Source organism: Dysidea avara, chromosome 1, assembly GCF_963678975.1.
Source record: "Dysidea avara chromosome 1, odDysAvar1.4, whole genome shotgun sequence".
NCBI lineage: Eukaryota > Metazoa > Porifera > Demospongiae > Dictyoceratida > Dysideidae > Dysidea > Dysidea avara.
Genome location: NC_089272.1, coordinates 48,911,018 through 48,934,503, shown reverse-complemented (window position 1 = coordinate 48,934,503; position 23,486 = coordinate 48,911,018). Strand labels below are relative to the sequence as shown.

The 23,486-nt window shown below is 36.6% G+C and overlaps 2 protein-coding genes across 5 annotated transcripts; both read right to left on the bottom strand.

Annotated features, from left to right (window-relative positions):
* Window positions 1–207: 207 nt before the first annotated feature.
* Window positions 208–23,486, bottom strand: LOC136267029 (uncharacterized). 4 transcript variants are annotated; one of them, XM_066062092.1, is made up of 6 exons: window positions 23,356–23,479; window positions 20,663–20,691; window positions 18,834–19,234; window positions 8,325–8,366; window positions 7,501–7,613; window positions 208–450 (listed from the first exon to the last, which is right to left on the bottom strand). In XM_066062092.1, exons 3-6 carry the CDS (start codon window positions 18,972–18,974, stop codon window positions 423–425), a joined length of 324 nt encoding a protein of 107 aa, XP_065918164.1. In that variant the 5' UTR covers window positions 18,975–19,234; window positions 20,663–20,691; window positions 23,356–23,479; the 3' UTR covers window positions 208–422. The 4 variants fall into 4 exon arrangements, 1 of the variants encoding a protein (XP_065918164.1); XR_010706460.1 differs by lacking the exons at window positions 18,834–19,234; window positions 20,663–20,691 and adding an exon at window positions 4,057–4,158 and having other exon boundaries at window positions 23,356–23,486; XR_010706462.1 differs by lacking the exons at window positions 208–450; window positions 7,501–7,613; window positions 8,325–8,366; window positions 20,663–20,691 and having other exon boundaries at window positions 18,277–18,916.
* On the bottom strand, window positions 10,716–13,941 carry LOC136266292 (uncharacterized). The gene is made up of 5 exons (XM_066061306.1): window positions 13,911–13,941; window positions 13,286–13,383; window positions 12,760–12,958; window positions 12,398–12,686; window positions 10,716–12,290 (listed from the first exon to the last, which is right to left on the bottom strand). The coding sequence occupies exons 2-5, from the start codon at window positions 13,355–13,357 to the stop codon at window positions 10,904–10,906; spliced, it is 1,947 nt and encodes a 648-aa protein (XP_065917378.1). The 5' UTR covers window positions 13,358–13,383; window positions 13,911–13,941; the 3' UTR covers window positions 10,716–10,903.

The window sequence follows — 23,486 nt, the reverse complement described above, 5'->3', positions numbered from 1 at the left end:
TGGAGCTGCTCTTGATGAGGGTGTATTGAGTGATGTAGGAGGACCTCATTACACTTGACAGACATGTAGTTAGATGTTCTTAATAGACCACTAAGCAAAGTTTTACTGAAGTTTTGATCATTTCCATCATCTCCAATTACACCATTCCAGTCACTGTATTTTGGCGGTCTTAAATAAAAGGTTAACAGCAAGTCAAGTATTGTACCTATCTATTCTGTTTTTCCATATTAGTGACACATACATGTAGTACACTTATAGCCAATAACATTTTTCATAATTATAGTACATTGATCACTGTCATACAACGATGACCAAGGAAGCTTTGCGAAGCAAGTAGTTTAATACATGTGGTTACAGTCTTTACAAAGTGTTTATTACACATAGTAGTAGTAGTACTTGTAGTGGTGTTCATGGGGTAGTGGTTAATACTCTGAGGAGTTTTCTTTTTTACTGTAAAGGAAGAAAACCACAAAATAAACAAACATATCCATACATGTAACACTTGTATACAACAACAATATTAAGACACAAGGTGGTGTGTTGTATGGACAATAAAGCTGACATGTCACACTAATGTGTTATCAATAGGTAGAATAAACACACCAGTATCCATGTAGCACATCAGTGGTTTCTTCCATGGGACCACTTTATGACATAGTGTCATTGAAATACTTTAATAGAACATACACCTACACTGATGGGTTGGTTAATCATAGAAGACCAGGGCTAAGGTATGTACATCAATGTTATAAAGGATACTTGTAATAGTGGTAGGTGATTTGGGAGAGACAAGGCTGAATCTACCAACATAGCAAAACATGTGTTTGTTATTTATTTCAACACTTCAGGCCTAAAAGACTTCAAGTTAAGGAAGAGTCTTGGTGCACCTGGCATCAATTTCAGCATCAAATTCTACAGAAATGTATTTTTCATTTTAAAAATCACCACAACACGATGATCGTATATGTAAAAATTTTCAATGGACGTAATTTTCGCAGTTGCTCAACTTTCTGCTAAATTTAATGGTAGATCTATGTTTTCTAATAGATAACTTCAGTGAAAAACGAGTGATCCTCGAAAATAAAACCAGTGAAATTCGTTTATCCACAAAGATTACATACCTCGAAAATTTGTATATATACAGTATTGGTCAGTCTACTTACTTGCCTGCCTCACTAACTACACTCACAAGGCTAGGGGTAAAATGTACAGCTACAATTTTATGCCGTAGTACTTAACTCAGATCACTTGGGGTTTTCAAAGAGTGTTTGCCCTCTGTGCCTTGCCTTTCACAGTGCCTTCAATCATACTGGTCATCTTCCTCTTCATGCAAGGAAACAATACCAAGGTGTTAATTTCCCTTATAAACACTTTCCTTAGAGAAGCATGTTTAGACCAAACTACGTACGTATTTGAAACACATACACTATTGCAAGAGGGAGTAGATACCTGTAGTTGTACTTTCTGTATAAAACAATTGCATAGCAACCCTCCCTTTAACAATCAAAGTTCAGAACACACTACCACATCCTTAAACAATCAGATCATGGTAACCATATTCCCAGCTACAGTTTCTACTGTAGAAAACAAGATATGGTAACCACGCCCCTTAACCTATTGTGTAGTTCGCTTGACATGAGTAGGGAAATTTAGATACTCTAATAAAGTGTATACTGGACGTAGCAAAAAGTTAACAAACTAATCATCTACTCTGATAGAGCAGTGAATCATGTATGCCAATACATCACACTAAGTATCATATGAGACTCACTGAGTACGAACTAACTGCAAACAGTGATTTGCATTTTCTGTGATTTAAACTTCTCACCATGTATTTTACTTTGATTGTGGGTTTAATCATGTGAGTTGCATCATATAGCCCAATTCAAAATTTAATGTGGAACCTACATGTACTGGAAGTGGATAGGAGCAACCATGTAAAGCATTTACATGTTTATTTGCTGAAAAGTTACTTGTAAGGTGAGTTTTGGCTTTATACTTTAGCACAAGGATAAACCCCTTGGTATATCATTTTAAAGGTTATTACATCACAAGTAGAATGATGTAAATCGCTTAACCATAGGATGTAAGTTGTAGTGCATTGTTTACAGCCAGCGTATAGAGGCTTATGTGCCTTTAAGGGTTACAGATGTCACAGTATTTAATCTTTCCTAAGCCCACCTTGTACGTATGTATTGTGTAAATATCACAATGCATTCCCCAAAAGTTTTATGTGCCTTTATAGATTAAACAGGTTGTGTGGTCAGGTGTCCTGCAGACCTTCAGCACTTGTGTAATCCCTGTCATATGTAAACCAAACAGCTAAGACAAAGCCTGGTATTGGTGTGCTAGAGACAGGCGATGGTACAACTACTAAAAATGACAATGAAGTAGCTATAATTCTTAGTGACTATTTTTGTACGGTGTTTACTATGGAAAATTCAGAGTCTATGCCCACAATTAATTTCAGATCGTCTCTTACGGTTTTTGATAAACTCATTGTAACACCTGAAGAAGTATATTCTCAACTATATAGATTGAAAACAAAAAAGTCAGCTGGTCCTGACAATTGTCACCCTTATGTTTTGTTTGGTGTTTGTAATAGTCTAGTTTTACCCTTAAGCTTGACACTGCTTTTTAATAAATCACTTGAAGAATCCACTCTACCCAACTCATGGAAAGATGCCAATGTTACACCAATATTCAAGCAGGGCTGCAGGACCAAACCCAGCAAATACTGCCCGGTGAGTTTAACATCTGTGATAAGTAAAATGCTTGAAGCCATCATAAAAACTCACCTAATGGAACACCTAGAATCATATTCGTTCTTATCTGATGTACAATATGGATTTTGTTCTGGAAGATCTTGTGAACTGCAACTACTGAGAGTGGTAAACCATTGGACTGACTGTTTTGATGCTGGTAAAGATATTGATATTTTGCATGTACCTAGATCTCCAGAAAGCCTTTGATAAAGTCCCCCACTAACTACTGATTTGCGAACTTGAAAATTATGGAGTAAATGGAGACATTCTTAATTGGATTCAAATTTCTTAAGTAATCGTAGACAAAGGATTTGTGTCAGAGGATCAGCTTCTTCTTGGTCTACTGTTATCAGTGGTGTTCCTCAGGGCAGTGTCTTGGGCCCTATACTCCTTATAGTTTATATGAATTACTTGCCTGATGTTATTACATCTAACCTGTGGGAATTTGCTGATGACACCAAACTATATCATTGCATTTCTTCACTATCTGACTGGACTTTGCTGCAGACTGATTTGGATAATTTTATGAACTGGTTTATAACTTGGCATTCATCTGTGAACATTGACAAATGTAAACACATGACTCATTATCTACAGATGTTGACATTTCTAAAATTCAACAGTGTACTGAAGAGTCTGATTTGGGTGTTACATTGACAAAATTTTCCCATCATATCAAATGCAATTCGTAAAGCATCTAAAATGGTTGGAATTATTTAACGTACATTTCATGCGCTCTCTCCACACACTTTACATTTGTTGTACACATCTTTCCTAAGACTGCATTTAGACTATGCATGTGTTGTTTGGCAACCTCATCTTCTTAAAGATATCAGAGCAGTAGAAGCTGTTCAAAGAAGGGTTACTAGATTGTCAACCTAATCTTGCACACCTGACTACTTTATGACACAGAAAAGAAACAAGACATCCGTACTATCCATGAATAGGCAAATCCATTGTTTTATAAAATTTATCAATTCAAACATTCTTCCACTGTTTATTAAAGCAATTAAAATGTGCGGAAAATTATACAAATGTAGTTCGATGAGTTTTTTTTTCTTCAAAACAGAATTATACAAATATTTTTTTGCTCAGTAGGTTACACATTACATATGATTCAGCAACTTAAATGCAGTTCTTTCATATGCTTAAAAGGACCTTATTAACACATGCAATATGCATGGTCTCAACATGTCCTGTAGCATTATATGTATGTAGAGTTACTCTGTAATTCTGTCACATGACATTGACTTGAGGTAGCCATGCACATCTACTATACTACTATACCTACCTCAAGTCAACATCTGAATAAGTCACTTCTGGTACTGGTATAGACATGACTGTCATCAAAACCTACACCTTTGTTATGTCAACTAGTGTCTGGTATTGTCAGCTACATCATAAAGAAAGTAACACATAAAATGATTTTATAGCCAAATAGTAGAGCGGCTAAGTGAAAAAATTGTTCACTTTGTGATAAAAGCACCAAACTTGGTACAACATTTGCTGAGTTTACTATTTACGGTGCCATTAAAATAACTAATCTAATAAAGCTCAATGAATCTGAAATGTAAAATCAACAGAGGGGAAGCCATAAAAGTTCTCTGAGCTGGCTCAATTGTAAATATACTGAAACTTTGCATCTGAATAGACAAGCAAGGGATGGCCATATCCAACAGCTGATCAAGGGAGGTGTCCATCAGGTCATTAGCTTGTCATGTTAAGAAGCACAGAGAGTCATGGTATATGCAGCCATAGATGTGCAATACATTATTTCTATTGGGTCATACCTGTACTTTTAACACTGAAATATTGGTTCATTTGAAGTGTTTAAAACAGGTTATTTTACCACATTTTGAAAGATTTTTTGATGACACCTGTAAATTTGAGGTACATTCATGCTATTTAAGCAAAAACAAAAGATTTTGGATGCACTTGTATGGTTTCCTGAGTAGCTAGAAATGGGTTTATAACCTAGTTTAAAAGTTTCAAAACATGCCCTAAGGCAATGATTTTGATGTGGCACCATATCTCAAATGATTTAGTATACTTTACTTGATTTCCACATAAAATTTGGTACTTTTACCACAAACTGAATGATTTCATCAAAATTTGTTGCTAGCCGCTCTACTAAAACAAATGCATACATCATACAGTTCTAACCATCATACAGTTGGCTGGTTTTGTACTGTGATTATTGAAACTCATATGATAATAATACGTAGATTATTCAATGAATCAAGGTAAAGCTCGTGTCCTACCTTCTCTGGGTTGAATGAAGGTAATTGAGCAATGATACACAATGTACTAACCACCAAATCACATACGTATAAGACAGCCAGTTGTTTTGATCAACAATGTGTTGAATAGCAGGACGCAGAGCAGATCAGTGATAATGGCAATGTGGAAAATGATTGTGGGTTCACATTTTGTGCAAGATGATGACGTTGTACTCAACCCACAATCAATCTATCTACTAGTCCCACACCATTATCTAAGTCAGTTAGAGGCTGCCCACTCAGAAAAATACCTTGGCTTCACCTTGGATTTGTAAAATCACAAAGATCCTCATGGTAGGTCTCTAACTGTTACATATGGTCCAGTGACTTGAATAGTACACAATCTCTACACACCAATAAGCTTAACACTGTATAGCCATGAACTTTAAAGAACAAAGGTTCTGCTTTACAAGCACACCCTCCCAAGGTATAAACAATATTTAGAAAGTAGAGCTGCGTAATTAAAGCCAGCCAATAGTGTCCTGATGATCAAAATTAAACTTATGCAGTTCATGATCATGTGATCTTAACATAGTGCCTCAATTACGCAAATGTCCAATCTTTAAAATCTCCCACACTTAACAAGTTCCTTACACTATATTATATTTAGCTAAAGCACCGTCGCACGTGTGTATGGAAAATACAGCACGAGGGGACGTGTCAAGAGGCTAATACAGCAAGACTCGAAGCCAAGTGCTGTATTTACCTCAAGGCACCCCCGAGTGCTGTATTTTTCATACACACAAGCATACGTGGTGCTTTAACTGTTATAGCTATTGTACTTCCTGGTCATCTGGCTTGGACCGATTTTCTCTAGTACTCAAACCATTGCGATTTTCGGTGATTAGGATATCAGTAAGTGTTGAACTAATCTATTTCTAGTTGTAGAACGAACTAATAGTATTCGTTTGGCTAGTTTTAGCGATTTACAATGTCACGCACGTGATCAATCATGCTGTCTTAGTGGAGTCATGTTTAAAAATCTTCGTGATCAGACGATCAGTAAGTGTTTATACAATCTATTCCTAGCTGTAGAACGAACTCATAGGATTAGTATGGCTGGTTTCAACGATTTACAGTGTGTTGTTTACTTAAATAAATTCTCCACATAACTGTACTGTATTTGCCCAAGTGTGCTGTATTTGCCCAATTAAGTGCATAACTGTACTGTATGACTCATACAGTATACTTATGCAGTTGATTAGTACTGTATGGACAATACGATATGTGGCATCGCTTTGATCCTCCCACGTAAAGTACAATATACACCAATAAGTGATATACACAACTACATACAGTAGGTCCTATATAAACACTGCATTCTATGACCTTATATGTACTTACTTCTACATAACTACCACTTCAGAGAGTATAGGGTTTCTTACTTCATTCCATTAACATACCATCCTCAACCACAGCTTATACAACTACATCGCATATTACCTTATGATAATATTATTATTATTATTATTATAGGGTTTTTTTGTTACACTTTTGTTCTGCAGTTTCATTTTATTAGGCAGCACAGTAGCCAATCATCTCAAGTTACATGATCACTTAAAAGCATTAAGAAGGAAGACAGAGGATGGTATGAACAGAATTAATTGCTTCTAGCAAGTACTGCAGTAGTGACATCAACTAGCGTAACTGACTATAAAAACTGAACAAAATAACATGATGTCATAACGCAAATGATTTTTGCGTAATGTAATTGAATTTTAATGATAACTGCATGATGAAAACTAATATACTAGCTACTTGCATCATTGTAGACACCGAAGTCGATTGCATTTACTACTAGTGACTAAGAACACATGGAACAATAACACAGGTACCTGAAAATAAGATCAGATTATATTCTAAATAATGCTCTACTGTAAAGTTCATCGTAAAATTGCTGGAGCTCAATGAAGCTCATCATGCACACGAAACGATTTCTACACTAGTGTATTACCATTCCTGACAATAAATCCAGCGCTAAACTTCAAAGTTTACTAGCACTATACCCTATGCTAAAAATGTACAGTATGAAAACGTCATGCAATTATTGTGACAACATGTCCTGCCTCCTCTCAACTGATAAATAGTTGATAAAATTTAGAATTAGTTGTACCGTGTGTTATATCCCTACTGTGCTCAAGATACCATAACTGAAATGCACAGTTGGGATATAACACTTCGTATTGTTTTAATATCATGGACTACTCCAACTCGTTTCAGTACTTTTTATCGATGTGCTATGGTCCCTACTCTAGTTCAAAATTCGAAATTTTTTGTGTACTTGTTATTATCATTTCAACCAAGAGTTCATAATATAAAGTAGCAAGAGATATATATAAACTCTTGTTTTAACTAATCACACAAAATTGAATTTAAGCATCTCTGCAAATTTACTGAAAGCCAATTAAGTCGCCATATTTAGAAGTCTACAGTATACACTGTACTACTGTACTTACCTCAAGTCAATCTTCACATGTGAATAAGTCACTTCTGGTACTGGTACTAACATGACTGTAAGTGTCTTGTCATCAAAACCTGCCAACTCCACATAGTTGTTGTTGTTGTGTTTCTGTTAGTGAAATACAAGAACATGTATAAACATTAGTAGTGGTTAACTTTTGGTCAAGTAATTACTAACGTTCAAGATGTATACCATTGGGTCACGTTGCTGGAGCTTACATAACAAAAGACACTCACTTAATACTGACCAGTTTTAGGGATGTACAAGTGATACATTTAAACTGGTCATGTGAGCACAAAACCACAATAGAATTACACAATTACAGGTACACAAAGTGACAATAACTTGTTCATTTTTGCTTTGCTAAATTACATGTACTTATGATGTTCTGCTTTCTACGGCTGATTTTATCTGCCTAAGCAGTAACCTACATAATCAATTTAATGTGGTGGCTATCAAGCAGTCTTGTGCACTTCTGGCTTGTAAATCACTTTGTCTATTACCTTATCTGTAACATAAAGTTATGGACTAATTTCCCATCTCACTAACATGCCTGATATCAGCTTCTACTAAACACTACAATTATAGCTCAAACAGAGTGTACAATATGTACTGTGGATGTGTCCATGACGTCCATAAACAGCTCTACTAGCTGTGTAAGTTTCATGGACTTAGCTGTACCAATTGGGAAGTTATTATAATACACTGAACATGAGTTCTTACTATGCTTGTGTACACGTAGTCAGTTTTGTCAGGTCCAGACTTTCACAATAAAATAAACAAAACTACTCCACATTTTAGTATACTTGTATTACTCACCTTTGTCATGTCAACTACTGTATAAGTGTCTGGTATTGTCAGCTGTATAAAATAAAATGAGTGTTACATAAAATGATTATTGCCATCCAAACATGTGGTACCATGTTCATAATAATGTAAGTACAAACCAGATAGTAATGTGGTCCATACTAAAATTTTAAACAACTTCAATTACACAGTATGAAATTAATTATTTGAAAATAAGTAAACATTTCAGTCCAGTAATGATGAAGAATGACAGTCACAGACTTCCCATGAAGGGTTACAACAAACTTTTAATGACCATATACAATCATTCATGACTGATATATCACTGTGAGGCCGTACCAGAAACCAGAAGTACATTTCTATAAAATACTTTTTGCTAGCAATCTGGCGCTTTGGTACTTTACATTATTTGATTAGGCCATTTCAACTAAATCTTATGTTTCTTGGGCAAAATTCAGCCAAATAAAGGTTAGTAAAATTAAAATAAAAAATATATAATTTTGCTAGCTGAAGAGTGACTTTGCAAATCAAAACATGTTCCAAACTAAATAAGAAGCCAAAATTTTAAGTTGTGGCAAGTTTTTCTCAAAAACACAACAACTGTTATGTGATGTACCAAAATTTGCCCTTGTGTAGGAAGCATGGTTCCTACACGTGTAGGGCTATATTAAGAAATTTTGTAGGGAATATTTCGACACCACTGAATTTTGTAAGAAAGATACACATGGCACAATGTGTAGGACATTTTAGGAATAATTCCGTAGGAATTATTCCTACATTTGTAGGAACAATTCCTACACTTGTAAGAATTATTCCTATACTTGTAGGAATTATTCCTACACTTGTAGAAATTATTCCTACACCGCAATAAAATATCTTACACTTTGCTCAATGTGTAGGAATCTTTCTTACAAAATTCAACAGTGTGGGAATATTTCCTACAAAATTGTGCAAAGATTCTCAATAAAGCTCTACACATGTAGGAACCATATTCCTACATGTGTAAAATTCCTTCCTGTACTTTACCCCAAAATTATGATTTCTTATTTAATTTGGAATATATTTCAAATGGTGGCTAAGCTACATTATGGTTGCTGTATTACTTGTGAGAAGGCAGCTATATGGTGAGATATTTGGTGTTACTTACTTTTAGAGAGCTTAAAGGTAAATCTGCAACTCCTTGGTGGTGTTATCACTCTTTGCAAGGTGATCACGTGATTATATTTTATGCTGAAAATATAGGGTCGGTCAGGCCCGACAAACAAAAGATTTAGTTGAAGTGGCCTTAGCATTCACATGCATGCCATCCCCCTCCCCCCCAGATTGTACAGTATCTGAAGTTGAGTTTATGTGGTCAGAACTCTGATAGTAGAAGCTAGTCAACCCTGGCATGTGTGCCACAAATGACCACCTGCTTGCTGCCAGGCTTTGTGTAAGGACCTGCTGATTGTGCTTTTTGTTTTACCTATTACACTTTGAGCAGTGTTCAAAAAAATATAATTTTCCTGAAAATTAGGCCACAAAAAGTTAATGGTATGTTTCTGGTTCCCTTCCTGGTCATTTTTTTTGCTGAATGAATGAGGTATGTAACAAGCCGAAAGTGGCAACATTCAGCCTGCCAAGAAATTGCCAAAAGTGGCAATTTCTGGCAACCAGAAGTTACCAATTTTGGCTACTTTTGAACTGCTCAAAGGGTCACTAGAAAATTGCCAAATTTGGCAATTTTCCGAACAGTTCAAAAGCTGCTAAAAATGGAAACTCAGGTTAAGTCATCACAGTTTCCAAAATTGGCAACTTCTGTTTAGCTTTGAGCAGCCACAATGAATGGCACTCCAAAGCTACCAAATCTGGCAATACTTGTAATCGTGCTTTTATAACTGACGATAAACTAATCGATTGTGGAATTTGGTTTCCAAAACCGGTAGTTATTTGTTATTTCAAAATTGCCATTTTTGGCAAGCTTTGAGATAGTCAAAATTTGTGCCACTTTTGGCAATTTTAAGCTGGCCATATAATTGCACGCATTTTGCAAGTTCGCTGTACTGTGTTTTCTTTGTTAAATGCTGAGGCGTTTTATACCTTAATCACTAATTCAGCAACTAATTACGTACTTACTGAATTAGTGAATAATCAAACTTGACTGCTATCAAGAGTTCATAATATGAACTCTTTCTGCTACTCAATTCTAAAAACAATTTTATAGTTTTAAAACCAATTGTGGAACCACTCTAGGGTGGCTACTATTAAAGATCTGTCATCTTAGAGAGCAAAGTTAAAATCTACAAATTTATAAATAGCTACAGTATAGCTACTACTATTATACGTATAAGATGGTGTGCATCAATAATTATATTAAACTGCTGCGCACGCAAATATGTACAGTAATATATACTGTACATCATCATTTTTTTCAAAATAACCCTGTGTAACATATTTCAAGTGATTATGAGGTGTCATAGTGTTGAATTTAGTATTGAACTTCTACATACGTAATCAAAGTTAATTAGCAAAGTGATAAATAGTTAGCGACTTGTTACTCTACTAGTATATGATTGTGTAAGATGGTGTCCAAGCAATTTGTAAAAGAAACATCAGCAACTTTTTTTCAAGGAAAGTTTCCGCTTACTGTCACTGTTTTTTATTGAAAGAAACAGCTTTAGATGGAAAACAAAGTTGGAATGCTTCATATATGCAAGTTGCCCCTTGATTCGCTGCATACCAGCATTTGCTTGCTCATTCACTTGTGAATTCAAGCTCTTTGTATCCAATGTATTGTACTGATCCAGACAGTAGCCAGATGGACATCCTACGTGCCCTCTCCAATGAAACCTGTCAACATAAAAAGAAGTGTTTTGAAAAAAGACTGGCTCTCTGTTCAGGCAATACTGATGAAGACCACAGGCATTGTCATAAACAATAATTTTAGGAGGCTTCAAAAAGCGCGTCTTGAATATCTGGAATGGATGCCGCGGTGATTCACATTCTTTTAGGACTTCAAAACCATAGCATATTGCGTGGGGACAGTATATGGTAAAAATTCCAGGAGTAAGCGTTGGATGCTTAGAACTTGTTTTATTACAAACATCACTGCCAGCTGCTATTCTGGATTTGTCAATCTGGTATACAGCGTTTCCATGTAACTGTGGTAAACTTGGAAAATAGCTTAAACTATTTGTCCTGCTTGGCTCAGGATAATAGAACTTGTCAGCTTTTGAGACTTTAAATGGAGCTTGTATAGTCACAGATATATGACCCAGCAAATCAAAAACCTCTTGAGGAATTTCAGAAGAAATATGTTGATGGCAGAGCGACAAGAAAGATGAAATAACAGGAGCCTTTTTTGACAGCAAATTCCAATAGTAGCTGTTTTGTGGCATAAATACATCTATTGATCTATTAGCAACTTTCTTCAGCGTATCACATGCCTCTTTACATCCTGCGATTTGTACCATTCCACACGCTGGTGCATTTCTTGCAATTTCAGAAAAAAACCTTCTGTATAGCACAGGTGCTAACTTTTCTTGGTGTTCATCTTCAATTTTGAGTAACAGTTTTTCGAGTGCTATAAAACCATCAGAATGTAGTATTTCAGTGAGCTGCTTAAATTCTACGTCAGTAAGCTTTTGAGGACAAACAATTGGCTTTCTATCTCTTTTGAAACAAGAATATTGCAGTAGTAAATCTCGAGCTTTTTTGGTCTTGATAAAAACTCTATCAACATGTGAACTTCCTTTAATAGGTGCTAATTTACTTTCATCCAAATCACAATTTTTTATAGGTAGCATAAGATCTTTCCGCATGCCAATCATTGTTCCATCGCATACTATTATGTCAGGACAGGGTCCACAGTTTTCACACGCAAAGGACTCATCAATTGGTATATCTAAAAGCCTACTAAAAGCATACCATGCTTTTCTCAAAAAATGTATTGAAGGTGTGGCATCCTCTCCAAAGCATGTATATGTTCTTTGAAGACATCTACGTAATAAATTAAAGGTACGTAGGTAAATAGTAAAAGTATATAGTTTACAAAAGTATAATATTTCTCAAAGTGCAGTCATAGAAGGATTACAGATGCAACGTACCTTTGGTAAGCTATCAGTGGGTTTCTTCCTTCAATCATGAGGTGCAAATAATTAAACAGCATTCCATAGTAAAATAACCTCTTGTTATCTAAATTAAAAAGTAAGCAATCTTGCCCATCAAAGTTGTATCGACATGAACAATCCCCGACAGTTGGCCTGTAGTACACTTTCCTTGTCTTGTCATGCATAGCAAGGTTTTGCTTATAAATCACAACACCTGTACCAGCAATCCAATTATTTGCAATAGGATCATTTTGATTCCATGAATTTCCATGTTTACAATGTTCATCTAAAATAGCATTCAATGTAAGTTACTGATACACATATGCTGATTGCTATGCTCTGTAGACAATTAATTGTACCTGAAATGAAGGGTGGAATCAAATGCATTGGGAACATCCAATTTCCTCCTTCATGCTCAGCTACACGACTCTGTAGCACTTTTGAGAGTGGATAAGGTATTTTCTTCCATGACACTGCAGTGGGTACTTCATCTACCTTGCCATCATCAGTGTCCTCATCAGGTGTGAACTCAGATCTTTCTCTCCATTCTTCGAACATCTGCAAGGTAATAAAATTTTATCAAAACAATTTACAACCATATAGTACACTGTGTGTGATTTGCAATATCCTTCAATTGATGCAATACCGTTTACTCAGAAAATTTGGCAGTGACTTTAATTTGGCAGTTTGGCAATTTCCGACCAAATTGCCAAATTAAAATAATGCCAAGCCGCATCAATTCAACAAGGTCTTTATACCAAAGCACTGCTTTCTAGAGATCGACAAATTAAAATGACGCCAACAGCTAAAACAAGGCCAAACACCAAATTTTATATTTCCACTTCTACGGTATAATATTATTTGAATTTCCACTACACTGCTCACCTTGAGATGATCGCACTGTGGGTCGGTACATACAATACATTTGTAGGTTGAACTGTTTCTTTTGTGTTTCATTATCAGGCCTGCACTCTGTTCATCTTCTATCATATAAAAAGTTATATATTTATATCACAAGCATGAGATGTGACATCAATGCTATTACACAATACAGAGGGCAAAAGCCGAGGTTGAGTGTAAATAACATTGATATCATATGAGTGCTTGCATATGATATAACTGGATTCTAACCCACCACCTTTGTTCATCAATAATAATAGTGATTAGTCTTGCTTTTCAAGTTACAATTATTGTGTTTAGTAACCAGCAAAGCAGATCAGCTACATATGTATAGGTGATTTTAAATGCTTTGCTAGTTTGCAGTCAAAAAACCCAAATAGGTAATAACTAAAAAATGCTATCCTCATCTGAGCACTTCTTATTTAATAGTAATTATCATCAACACATGCACTTCTAATGTTTCTCAGTGCAATAACTGGTAGTTATATCCCTGGCATAACTTAGTTATTGCACACTTTGTTTCTTTGATGTAAAGCTTTAGTGGGTCAGAACACAGTATGTGTATGTAAACAATGAGCAAATGTCAGTATAAACTATAAAGTGTGCGTACCTGAAACAACGGCAACACACAGTGGACTTATGCTCAATACTACTATTTGCTGAGCTTCCTTAACACCACTATCTTCTTCATCATTAGCTTGTTCTGAACCTCCCTGATGGCTCTGAAGCTTACAAATAGTCGAACGATGAATGCAGTATTGTGACTCCTCCTTTAAGCAAAATGCGCTGTAGTTTTCCGTGATTATTGGAGAGGTGCACATCAACCCATCGCTTTGTACTTTTGATTCTTGACATGAGCAGGTAAATAAAAACGAGGTCTTTGACATGGAATGAAACTTCAGTTTCTTTATCAAACAGTACTCTGACTTGAGCTGTCCATTTTCAAAGCAATCTGCTATGGCATACCATTGCTTGCTCAGGGGTATAAACCTTTCTGATTGAAGTACAGCTTGGTAGTAAACTATATCTTTAGGCAGTGCACAGACCTATGGGAATCAAACTACGTAATATAATACTTGCCAGTTATGTAAGTACATACCTTTTCTTGATAAACTAATGTAGATGACTGAAGCTTTGGATTTGGTAAAGATTTGACTCCTGAAGTTTTGACTCCTGAAGTTTTCTTGACCTGGAAACTCCTTCCTATCTTCATGGCCCTTCAAATGTGCAGATTTGTGATTCATAGAGATTAAGTATAATGCTACTCAGAAGTGTTGATTGGATTGTAAAACTTGAAAGTGTATGTCATGTGAGGAAAACTGCTTTGAAGTAATTATAGTAAAAAGGTGCATAATTCCTTAAAGTCAATAAAGACTTTTGTAGCATAATTTATTTTGCTTAAAGACTGGTCTAACCTGTTTAAACTTGCTGTTTTGCAAGGATCAGCCGTTTTCAGCTATAAATTTACACTATCACACAACCTATGGCATTTGGCAACTATTGGCGGAAAAGAATGGCTTCTAAAAACAAGATGATTTCGAGGGACTCTAAAAGGAGAATTGATGTTATTACTAAGAAGATTGGAGACCTTGAGACGTATGGAATACCAAGCTTGTTTGCTTATGCTACACCTTGGACTGGAGGTCTTTGCGTTGCTGGAGACAAACGAATGGCTTCCATTGTAAAAGATAGCAAACTTCAATTTCTTGAAGTTCTAAAACATCAGCCTCAAGAGGAGTCTCAAGAGGATGTTTCATCTCCAAAGCTGATTCTTCCTGCTTTGCCTCAACCAATTGATGAAATGAATGGAAGGACACTTAGCTCAGTCATTGTAGGAATTGGAAAAGATTTTGGTGTTGATTGGAAAGGAGACCAGCCTGAGTGGTGGCCTAATACAGTGCCTTTTAATCATCCTAGAGAGGTTCCAACACAATACAAAGGTCAGTATTATTTATTGTATAATTGTTTGATAGTTCTGTTGTATTGTAGGTGAATGGTCAGAATGCCTAAGAATAGTGCTGAAAGAAATTTACAGGAAGTTTGAAGGAGAAGGAGCTTCCATTTCAGAGTTGAAGAATGCTACAAGTTCAGATGCAGTTAGTAGCTCCAATAGGAAATCGGTAGAGATGCAAAGTCATGGTGAGGAAGAAGCTGAGGAAGAGTGGGAGATAAGACAACAAATAGAGGCCACTATATCTCCTATATCATCAAATAATGAAGAAGAGACTAATGAAGAGGATGAACGTGATGACGAAAGATTAAAAGAATTTACACCATTGGCCAAACGTAGATGTAAAAGGGTTATTAAGAAGCGGGCACGATATGGAGAACATTAACCTTCAAATTTCTTATAGCTGTGTACTGTAGAAACTGCTTTTAAGTGCTTTAATCCCCCCCCCCCCCCCCCAAATTTGCTTTCAAATCAATTCATTTACAAGATTGCATATGTTATTATAAAGAATTACACCAAGTCCCAGATTAGGTGGTTTTTGAGGACCATTAGCTTCTGCTTAAAGCAACAAAGGCAATGCCAATTTTGGGGAATTATGGAATAATCTCAGTATTGGTGACCTTGGTTAAACTCAGATAACTGCGGTTGAAAAGTTAGCTACGTATAGTAGAATTTCTGTTTTGGAAAACTATTGCATAGCTTAAAAGTGGCAACTATGTACGTAGAATGTCACCAAAAGTGGTAAATTTTGTTTATCACAACTTGTGGTTTTGGACAATTCTGAAATAATTCAAAATTTGCGACTTTTGGCAAACTAAATCCCACAATTAATTGGTTAATTGTCCTGTATAAAAGTGACAGTATGTTTGTTGCCAGATTTGGTAGCTTTAAATCATTGAATTTAGCTACCAACTTTGGAAACTTCCAAATTCTGCAACTTTGAAGTTACACAAAATTGCCAAATATTCCAACTAGCTATAAACCTGCCAAAGTCGGCTTATTTTCACTTTTGAGCAGCTCAAAAGTAGCCAAAATTGGTAACTTCTGGTTGCTACTTTCGGTAAAATTTGTTCTGTAACATACCCAGAAATTGCCATTTTTGGTTACCAGAAATTGCGATTTTTGGTAAAATTTGATCTGTAACATACCCAGAAATTGCCTTTTTTGGTTACCAGAAATTGCCATTTTGGTAAAATTTGATCTGTAACACACCCAGAAACAATCCAAAAATTCGCCACTTTTGGCAAACTAAATCCCACAATTAATTTGTTAACTGTCCTGTATAAAAGTGACAGCGTGTTTGTTGCCAGATTTGGTAACTTTAAATCATTGAATTTACCAACTTTGGAAGCTTCCAATTTTGGCAACTTTGCAGTTACACAAAAATGGCAATTATGGACAACTATCCAATTTTGGCAACTTTGCAGTTGCACAAAATTGCCAAAAATGGCAATTATGGACAACTATAAACCTGCCAAAATTGTACTTTTGAGCAGCTCAAAAGTAGCTAAAATTGGTAACTTCTGGTTGCCAGAAATTACCACTTTTGGTAATTTCTGAGCAGTCTAATAGTTTCCAAAATTTGCCCTGTAACATACCTGGAATGAATTGCAAAATCACCATACAATAATTTATATTTTATATCTGTTGAAAGGTTTTCATGTCTTGTAAACACTCTTTTCTTATAAAGATACACTAACTTTATACATTGACTTGTAAGTGTACAGCTATATTGGTTACACGTCAGAGACCAGCTCCTGAATAAGTACATATACACAAGTGCAGTTCATTATACAAATGGAAACAGGGACCGGGGGAATTGGTAGGACTAGAAACCTATAAATAACTTTGCACGGCCATATGCTCAACATTAATTTTATGCCTCGGTTCCTAAAAATCGGGCTGAAATGATCATAGTATTCAAGTACTCTCTAGAGTTAATGATCAAGAATACTAGCTACCTGTAGTCATACCCATTTGACATGTTATATACTGACTTTAAGCAGTTTACAGATTTTTCAAGTAACAACAATGGGTAAATAAAAGTAGAGACTATAAATCTTTGCTTGTCAAAATGCATTTCAGAGAAAATATCGATATACTTTAATAGAACAGTCAGCTGCTTGAGATTTGCTGACTGTTCTATTAGAGTATATCAATCTTTCTCTGTGATTTAGACAAGCAAGAATTTATAAGTATTTTGCCTTTATGTTAGCATTATGCTCAATGCTTTAAGGTAGACAGGTACCTATTACGCTGCCATCATAATTGGCAGCAATGACGGATCCAGGATGGGGCATTTGGGGCAAATGCCCCCCAACCCCCCTCTGCCTTTCCTTTTAAGAAGACTAGCTAGCTATATAGCTATTACTTTGATAATGCCAGTTAGGCTGATATCAGTTTATCACTCAAGAAATGAATACATTTTAGCTTAAAAGGCAGACATATTACCTCTCTTTACTACACATTTGACCTGAAATAAAACTGTCACCCAGCACCTTCGTGCGTATTAAACGCCTCTAGAAATAATTATCGTATGACAGGTGTCTTAGCTTTTATAACATTTTAAAGACTTCACAACCTTCTGCAATGGCCTAAATGGCACAATACAACAGTGAAACACTGCTGAGAGGTGATTATTTGCTGCTACGTGTATATCAACTACAACAGATTACAGCTAGTAGTTGATTCCCTCTTTTAATGATGTGAATCTCAACTTGTTTGTGCCCCACCCCTTGCCAGCTCCTGGATCCGCCCCTGATGGGCAGGTCCCTAGCTTTGTGGCCAATACAAATGATAAGTAGTACACATGTACTTGATGACTTAGTTAGAATTTTATTTGCTTCCAGCTTGATGTTGAGGGTGTCCGGTGTTTTAAATCGATAATCTTCCAAGTCAAGTATTAAATTCTGCAGTAATAGAGAACAACTGAGGAGCAACTGTTACAGCATAGCAGTATTGTGTTCAAATAAGGATATCTTTAGCTGGAGAAATAACTTCGAAAGACTTCTACACAGTTACTATAGGTTTCATGTGCAGCTTATCACTGCAAAACATGTTTTCAATACTATATTGATATCTATATGAAGATGAGCATGTGTATTATATGTGTTTTGTCCAGTGTCTGAACATGACAGCTATTCCACCTGTCATCTCTGCCTACAATAATGTACAGATACAGTTCTACACACCAAGACCAAGTCTCAAGGTTTATCTGTTTCCTAGGTAGTCCACCCCTTCACATAGAGTAAGGGTCTGGTGACCATAGTATATGGTACTTGTGTGACTAGAATACAAAAGTGGTTAAAAATTGCAAGCAACATATTAATAATATGTAACTGGAGCTGCGACACCCACCACAACTGTGCATTTTTTGAATTTCTGTTTATTAAATCTTTATAATCTACTTAGCCAAGTGTACCCTCACGCAAAGTTTTAACCTCATATTCCAATAAAAGTTTCAGAGTTACAGCACTACAAAATAGTAACAACAGAAAGATGGATTTGTTCAGCAAGTATAGGAAATAAGGCTCTAATAGGAAAAATAAATTACAGGTGCTTACTAAAACAAATATAACATACGGAGTTGATATTTACATCATCGTGTTCATCATGAGTAGAGGAGTCAATTACTGGGTATGTTTTCCTTTCATCAACTTTCTTCACTGCATACAAAGGCGGAATTTGTGAACAAATATCAATCTCGTACAAACACTTTGACATGACATAAACAAATGCTCATAACTTGCATGCCCTTGGGTCTACTGCATTATGGCTAGTCCTTTCCTTTGTCAAGAAAAAGACATTTATAAAATTTACAGATTTTTTTTAATAATATGCAAGTACTACACCAATTGTATTGAATGGTTTATACTAGGCGTGCACAATTTTGTTGGGTTTTTGCTGATCCAGTCACACATATTACTTCTTTAAGTTGTTGTAACTTGGCAAAGAAAGCATAAAAACTTCACACTTCCCCATACCTACAGATATGGAAAATACAAGTGGACTAATACAAGTTACATTGTAGCTAGCTGTGCCACAACAATTCTCAACATAAGTCTTTACTACGTGTGCATCTCAGAGTCTCACTTGGAGAGTATCAGCTGCTTTCCAATTTGGTTGTCATGGATATTGTGTTATTAATGGCACAACTACATGGTTTACTTCACATGCTCGGGATACTGTGATTCGATTGGCTCTACCACTATAGTGGTACAGTCACTTTCAGGTTGCTTACAAATGCAATTGAACAAATCGCACACATGTTTACTTGAACATGTAAGAAGCTCCTTTCACTAGCGCAACTACATTATTCACTTTCAAAGATCACTAGACAATGCCAGGGACATATTGAGGTACAGTAGTTATTCAATACATTAAAACACTGCACATAAGTATTCACATGATCATGTTAAACAAGTTGATGTTGTGCTACTTCTAAAAACCAGGCGCCATGCAGCTAGCTAACTCATCTGGAATTAACTATAGACAGTATATACTACTATGAATTAACCAACTATGTACTACTACTTTACAATTGGGTAGTTTTGGATTGTGCAATAATATTATTAGCTAATTCACGTATTTCATAATTCATGAAATATTCGTAATTCGTTCAATTACGTTGCTATGCACTGCTAAGGAAGCGTTTGCTAAACAAACCGCTTTTACCAACACATTACGCACAAAACTATCTTCTAAACTGTTTTATAGTGTGACTAACGTGTTTCTTCCCACAAATTCTCTCGACAAAGCCTCAAAGCTGCTCTTCATTTTCGTTCGCGTACATAAGGGATATGCCCCCTTTCAACTCGAAGCAATAGGCTATTCCTGGTAGTGTACGAGGCCTGCACCATTGTTTTTCAGTTGCTAACCTCAAGGGGAAGGTAGTCTGAGGAAAGTCACCACACCCGTATTTCAGTCTGCCGAAAAGAAACCACCTCAGAGCAAAGTTCACCTGTGCAGAAGTTTAATACAGACTTCATTTCACTTTTACTTCTTACGTAAAAGCTGCTTTTACCGTTATTAAACGATTTTGCTCACGTGGGTGCGTACGGATAAACATAGATAGGTACACACACACTTTTACGAAAACAATTTCAGTTAACCAGGCGCACGCCCACAGCCGGCCGAAGGCCGGCTGTGGGCGTGCAGCTGGTTTAAAAATGACGTGTGCAAATTGTTTGATTGCATTCACAAGCAACCTGAAAATGACTATAGTAGCACCAGGAGTACCATATACTATGATCACCAGACCCTTCCAATGCAAAGGGGTGGATGTTACCATAGGTTGGTAGGCTGTAACAGACTACACTATATGGTGGTGTCTAAGGTCAGGGTTGTGCAAAGGACAAGGTTTAAGCGTACCGTAAGCAAACAAACAAACAAACAAACAAATACAATCATACCTGTGCGTAGATAATTATCATAATCACACCTGTGCATTATAATCACATTGAGATTTTTGTACAGCACACACAAATAAATTAATAAATACTAGAGGCATACCCAGGGGCATTTTCTCCCCATCACTAAGTGTTTTTTCGAGGTTTTTTAAAAAATTTTTTTGCACAGCACACACAAATAAAACCATACAGTTTCGCAATGAGCACAGATACACATTAAAAACTTACACACAAACTGTCATTCCGTTATCAGGAACCCATTAAACACAACCTAGAGTACAGACTTAATTCTTTAACTTCAATTTTTTTAAGCACGCCTATAGCTAGTAACTGCTTATTCAAAGGGTGTGCCATGCGTTTGGTCAAAATGGCTTCTGCTCCCGTGTCTTCTTTGGCAAAATGTCAAGTGTTGATGGAACATTTTGATAATCCAGACCAACTTCAAGATGCTATTAACTGTAGCGAAGAGTGCACCGTTTTGTTGAAGTATCCCGCCGCCACACACCTTTCTGAATATTGTCCTGATCATCCATGAAGAAAACTTGACGTGTTCTGCAGACAATGTGGAACTGAGTTATGTAGAGATTGTGTCTCCCATGGTCACTCAACACACCAGCGTACTAGCATTACACCACAAACTTTGACTGTTAATTTTTAGCGGTTTACGCAGATTGGCTAATTTCAACTTGTCAATAGGCTGGCAAAATGTCAAGTGTTGATGGAACATTTTGATAATCCAGACCAACTTCAAGATGCTATTAACTGTAGCGAAGAGTGCGCCGTTTTGTTGAAGTATCCCGCCGCCACACACCTTTCTGAATATTGTCCTGATCATCCATGAAGAAAACTTGACGTGTTCTGCAGACAATGTGGAACTGAGTTATGTAGAGATTGTGTCTCCCATGGTCACTCAACACACCAGCGTACTAGCATTACACCACAAACTTTGACTGTTAATTTTTAGCGGTTTACGCAGATTGGCTAATTTCAACTTGTCAATAGGCCCGCTGCGTACAAAGTTGTTCAACAATATGGCCAACAAAAACAGTTGTCAAGGAGATGAAAAAGCTCTATACATTAAACACTGCACAATCATGTTCAAACATGATGTGTGCGAATTGTTTAATTGCATTCGCAAGCAACCTGAAATTGACTATAGTAGCAAAAGTACCATGTATTATGGTCACCAGATCCTTCCTCTATAATGCAAAGGGGTGGATGCTGCCAAACTATTAGGCCCCTATTTGGTGATTATTAGTTTCTCATCCACCACCCTAAGCTACCGCATAGTAAGCCATTATTCACTCTGTGCATGCTTAGAAGAACATGTGATACCAAACCATTGTAATTTTTTGTTGATGAACGCTACAATACGCTATATATCGCCAGGAGAACTGTTGTTTTCCTTAGCAAATTGCTGCAGTGCCAGTTGCAGTCGTGTTCTATCTACTTCATCAAAGCAGGCTTCAGTTGACTGTCGAAAAACAGTTGGCAATCACGAAAAATAGAATCAACTGCTGAAGGAACTGTTTGTAGTAAGAAATAAAGACAAGGTCTGTACATCAGTGTGTCAATATTATAAAATAATGGCATAATGGTAATACCCTCCCGCCCGCATCATAATAATTAGAAAGGCTGGATGAGAAACTAATAATCACCAAATAGGGGCCTTACTTAGGTTGGTATGCTGTAGCAGACTAGCCTGTCAGGATTGTACAAAGGACAAGGTTTAAACATACCAAACAAACACAATCATACTTGTGCATAGATAATTATCATAATCACACCTGTGCGTTATAATCACATTGATACTTGCCGAGATTAATAAATAAATACCATTCAGTCTCGCATACAGTCAGGCCTGCACAAGGGCATAGGCAAGGGTTCGGATGGTTTAGACAAACCCCCCTTTCAGAGGCAGAAATTTTAAAAATTAAAAATCACACCAAATCTTACAGGCCTGAAGCTCTCCAGTAGCTACTTGCCTACTGGCACTCCTCTGTATTACTCTTGAGGGTCATGTACCACATTAATGCTGAACCATTGCCAATCATATCTATTGCATCACGTGATCAATTGCGCACGTGATGCATGGTTGAAATGGCACGAGTGAAACGGCGAAGGACTGTTCAATGGTTGGTGGAGACATATTACAAGGTAGCAGCTGCTAAACTTGAATGGTCGTCGTGTTATACATGTGTCGGGTTAGCACAAACTGTGAATTGTTGCCGATGTATAATACCTGATGAATGGTTTGTTTATTTGTTACATGTTGTGGGCACATGATGTATCGAACATATTGGAGTACAAGTTCGAAGTTGACCATCAACAGGAGGGCCAATAATGTATAGCTGGAAAAAAGTATTGTGACTCGAGTGTGGAGGGCTTCCGTGTGCTAGAAATTGAAGTTGGCTGTCAGTAATCTGTCCGGAAGTGAAGACTATAAACAGCAGTGTGTAGGTTTTAGCTGGTTAGTAGTTAGATGCACAAACAGCACCTTTTAATGTTACTGCCTAAGGGCACATTTTGTGTATGCATCATTTTCGTTCATTCATGGTCTAGGGGAAGCACCCAGGCATTTCCCTTAAGACATTCCACTTTACATCTGAACCCCCTTCAAAAAAAATCCTGGCTACGCCCCTGCTGCATACAGCATACAGTATCGTAGTGAGCACAGATGCACATTAAAAACTTACACACAAACTGTCATTCCATTATCAGGACTCCATTAAACACCGAGTTAAACACAACCTGGTGACCAATAACAGCTGCTGCGACCATAAGATGACCTGCAGACGTACGGACTCCTTTAGCTTCAAAATTTTTT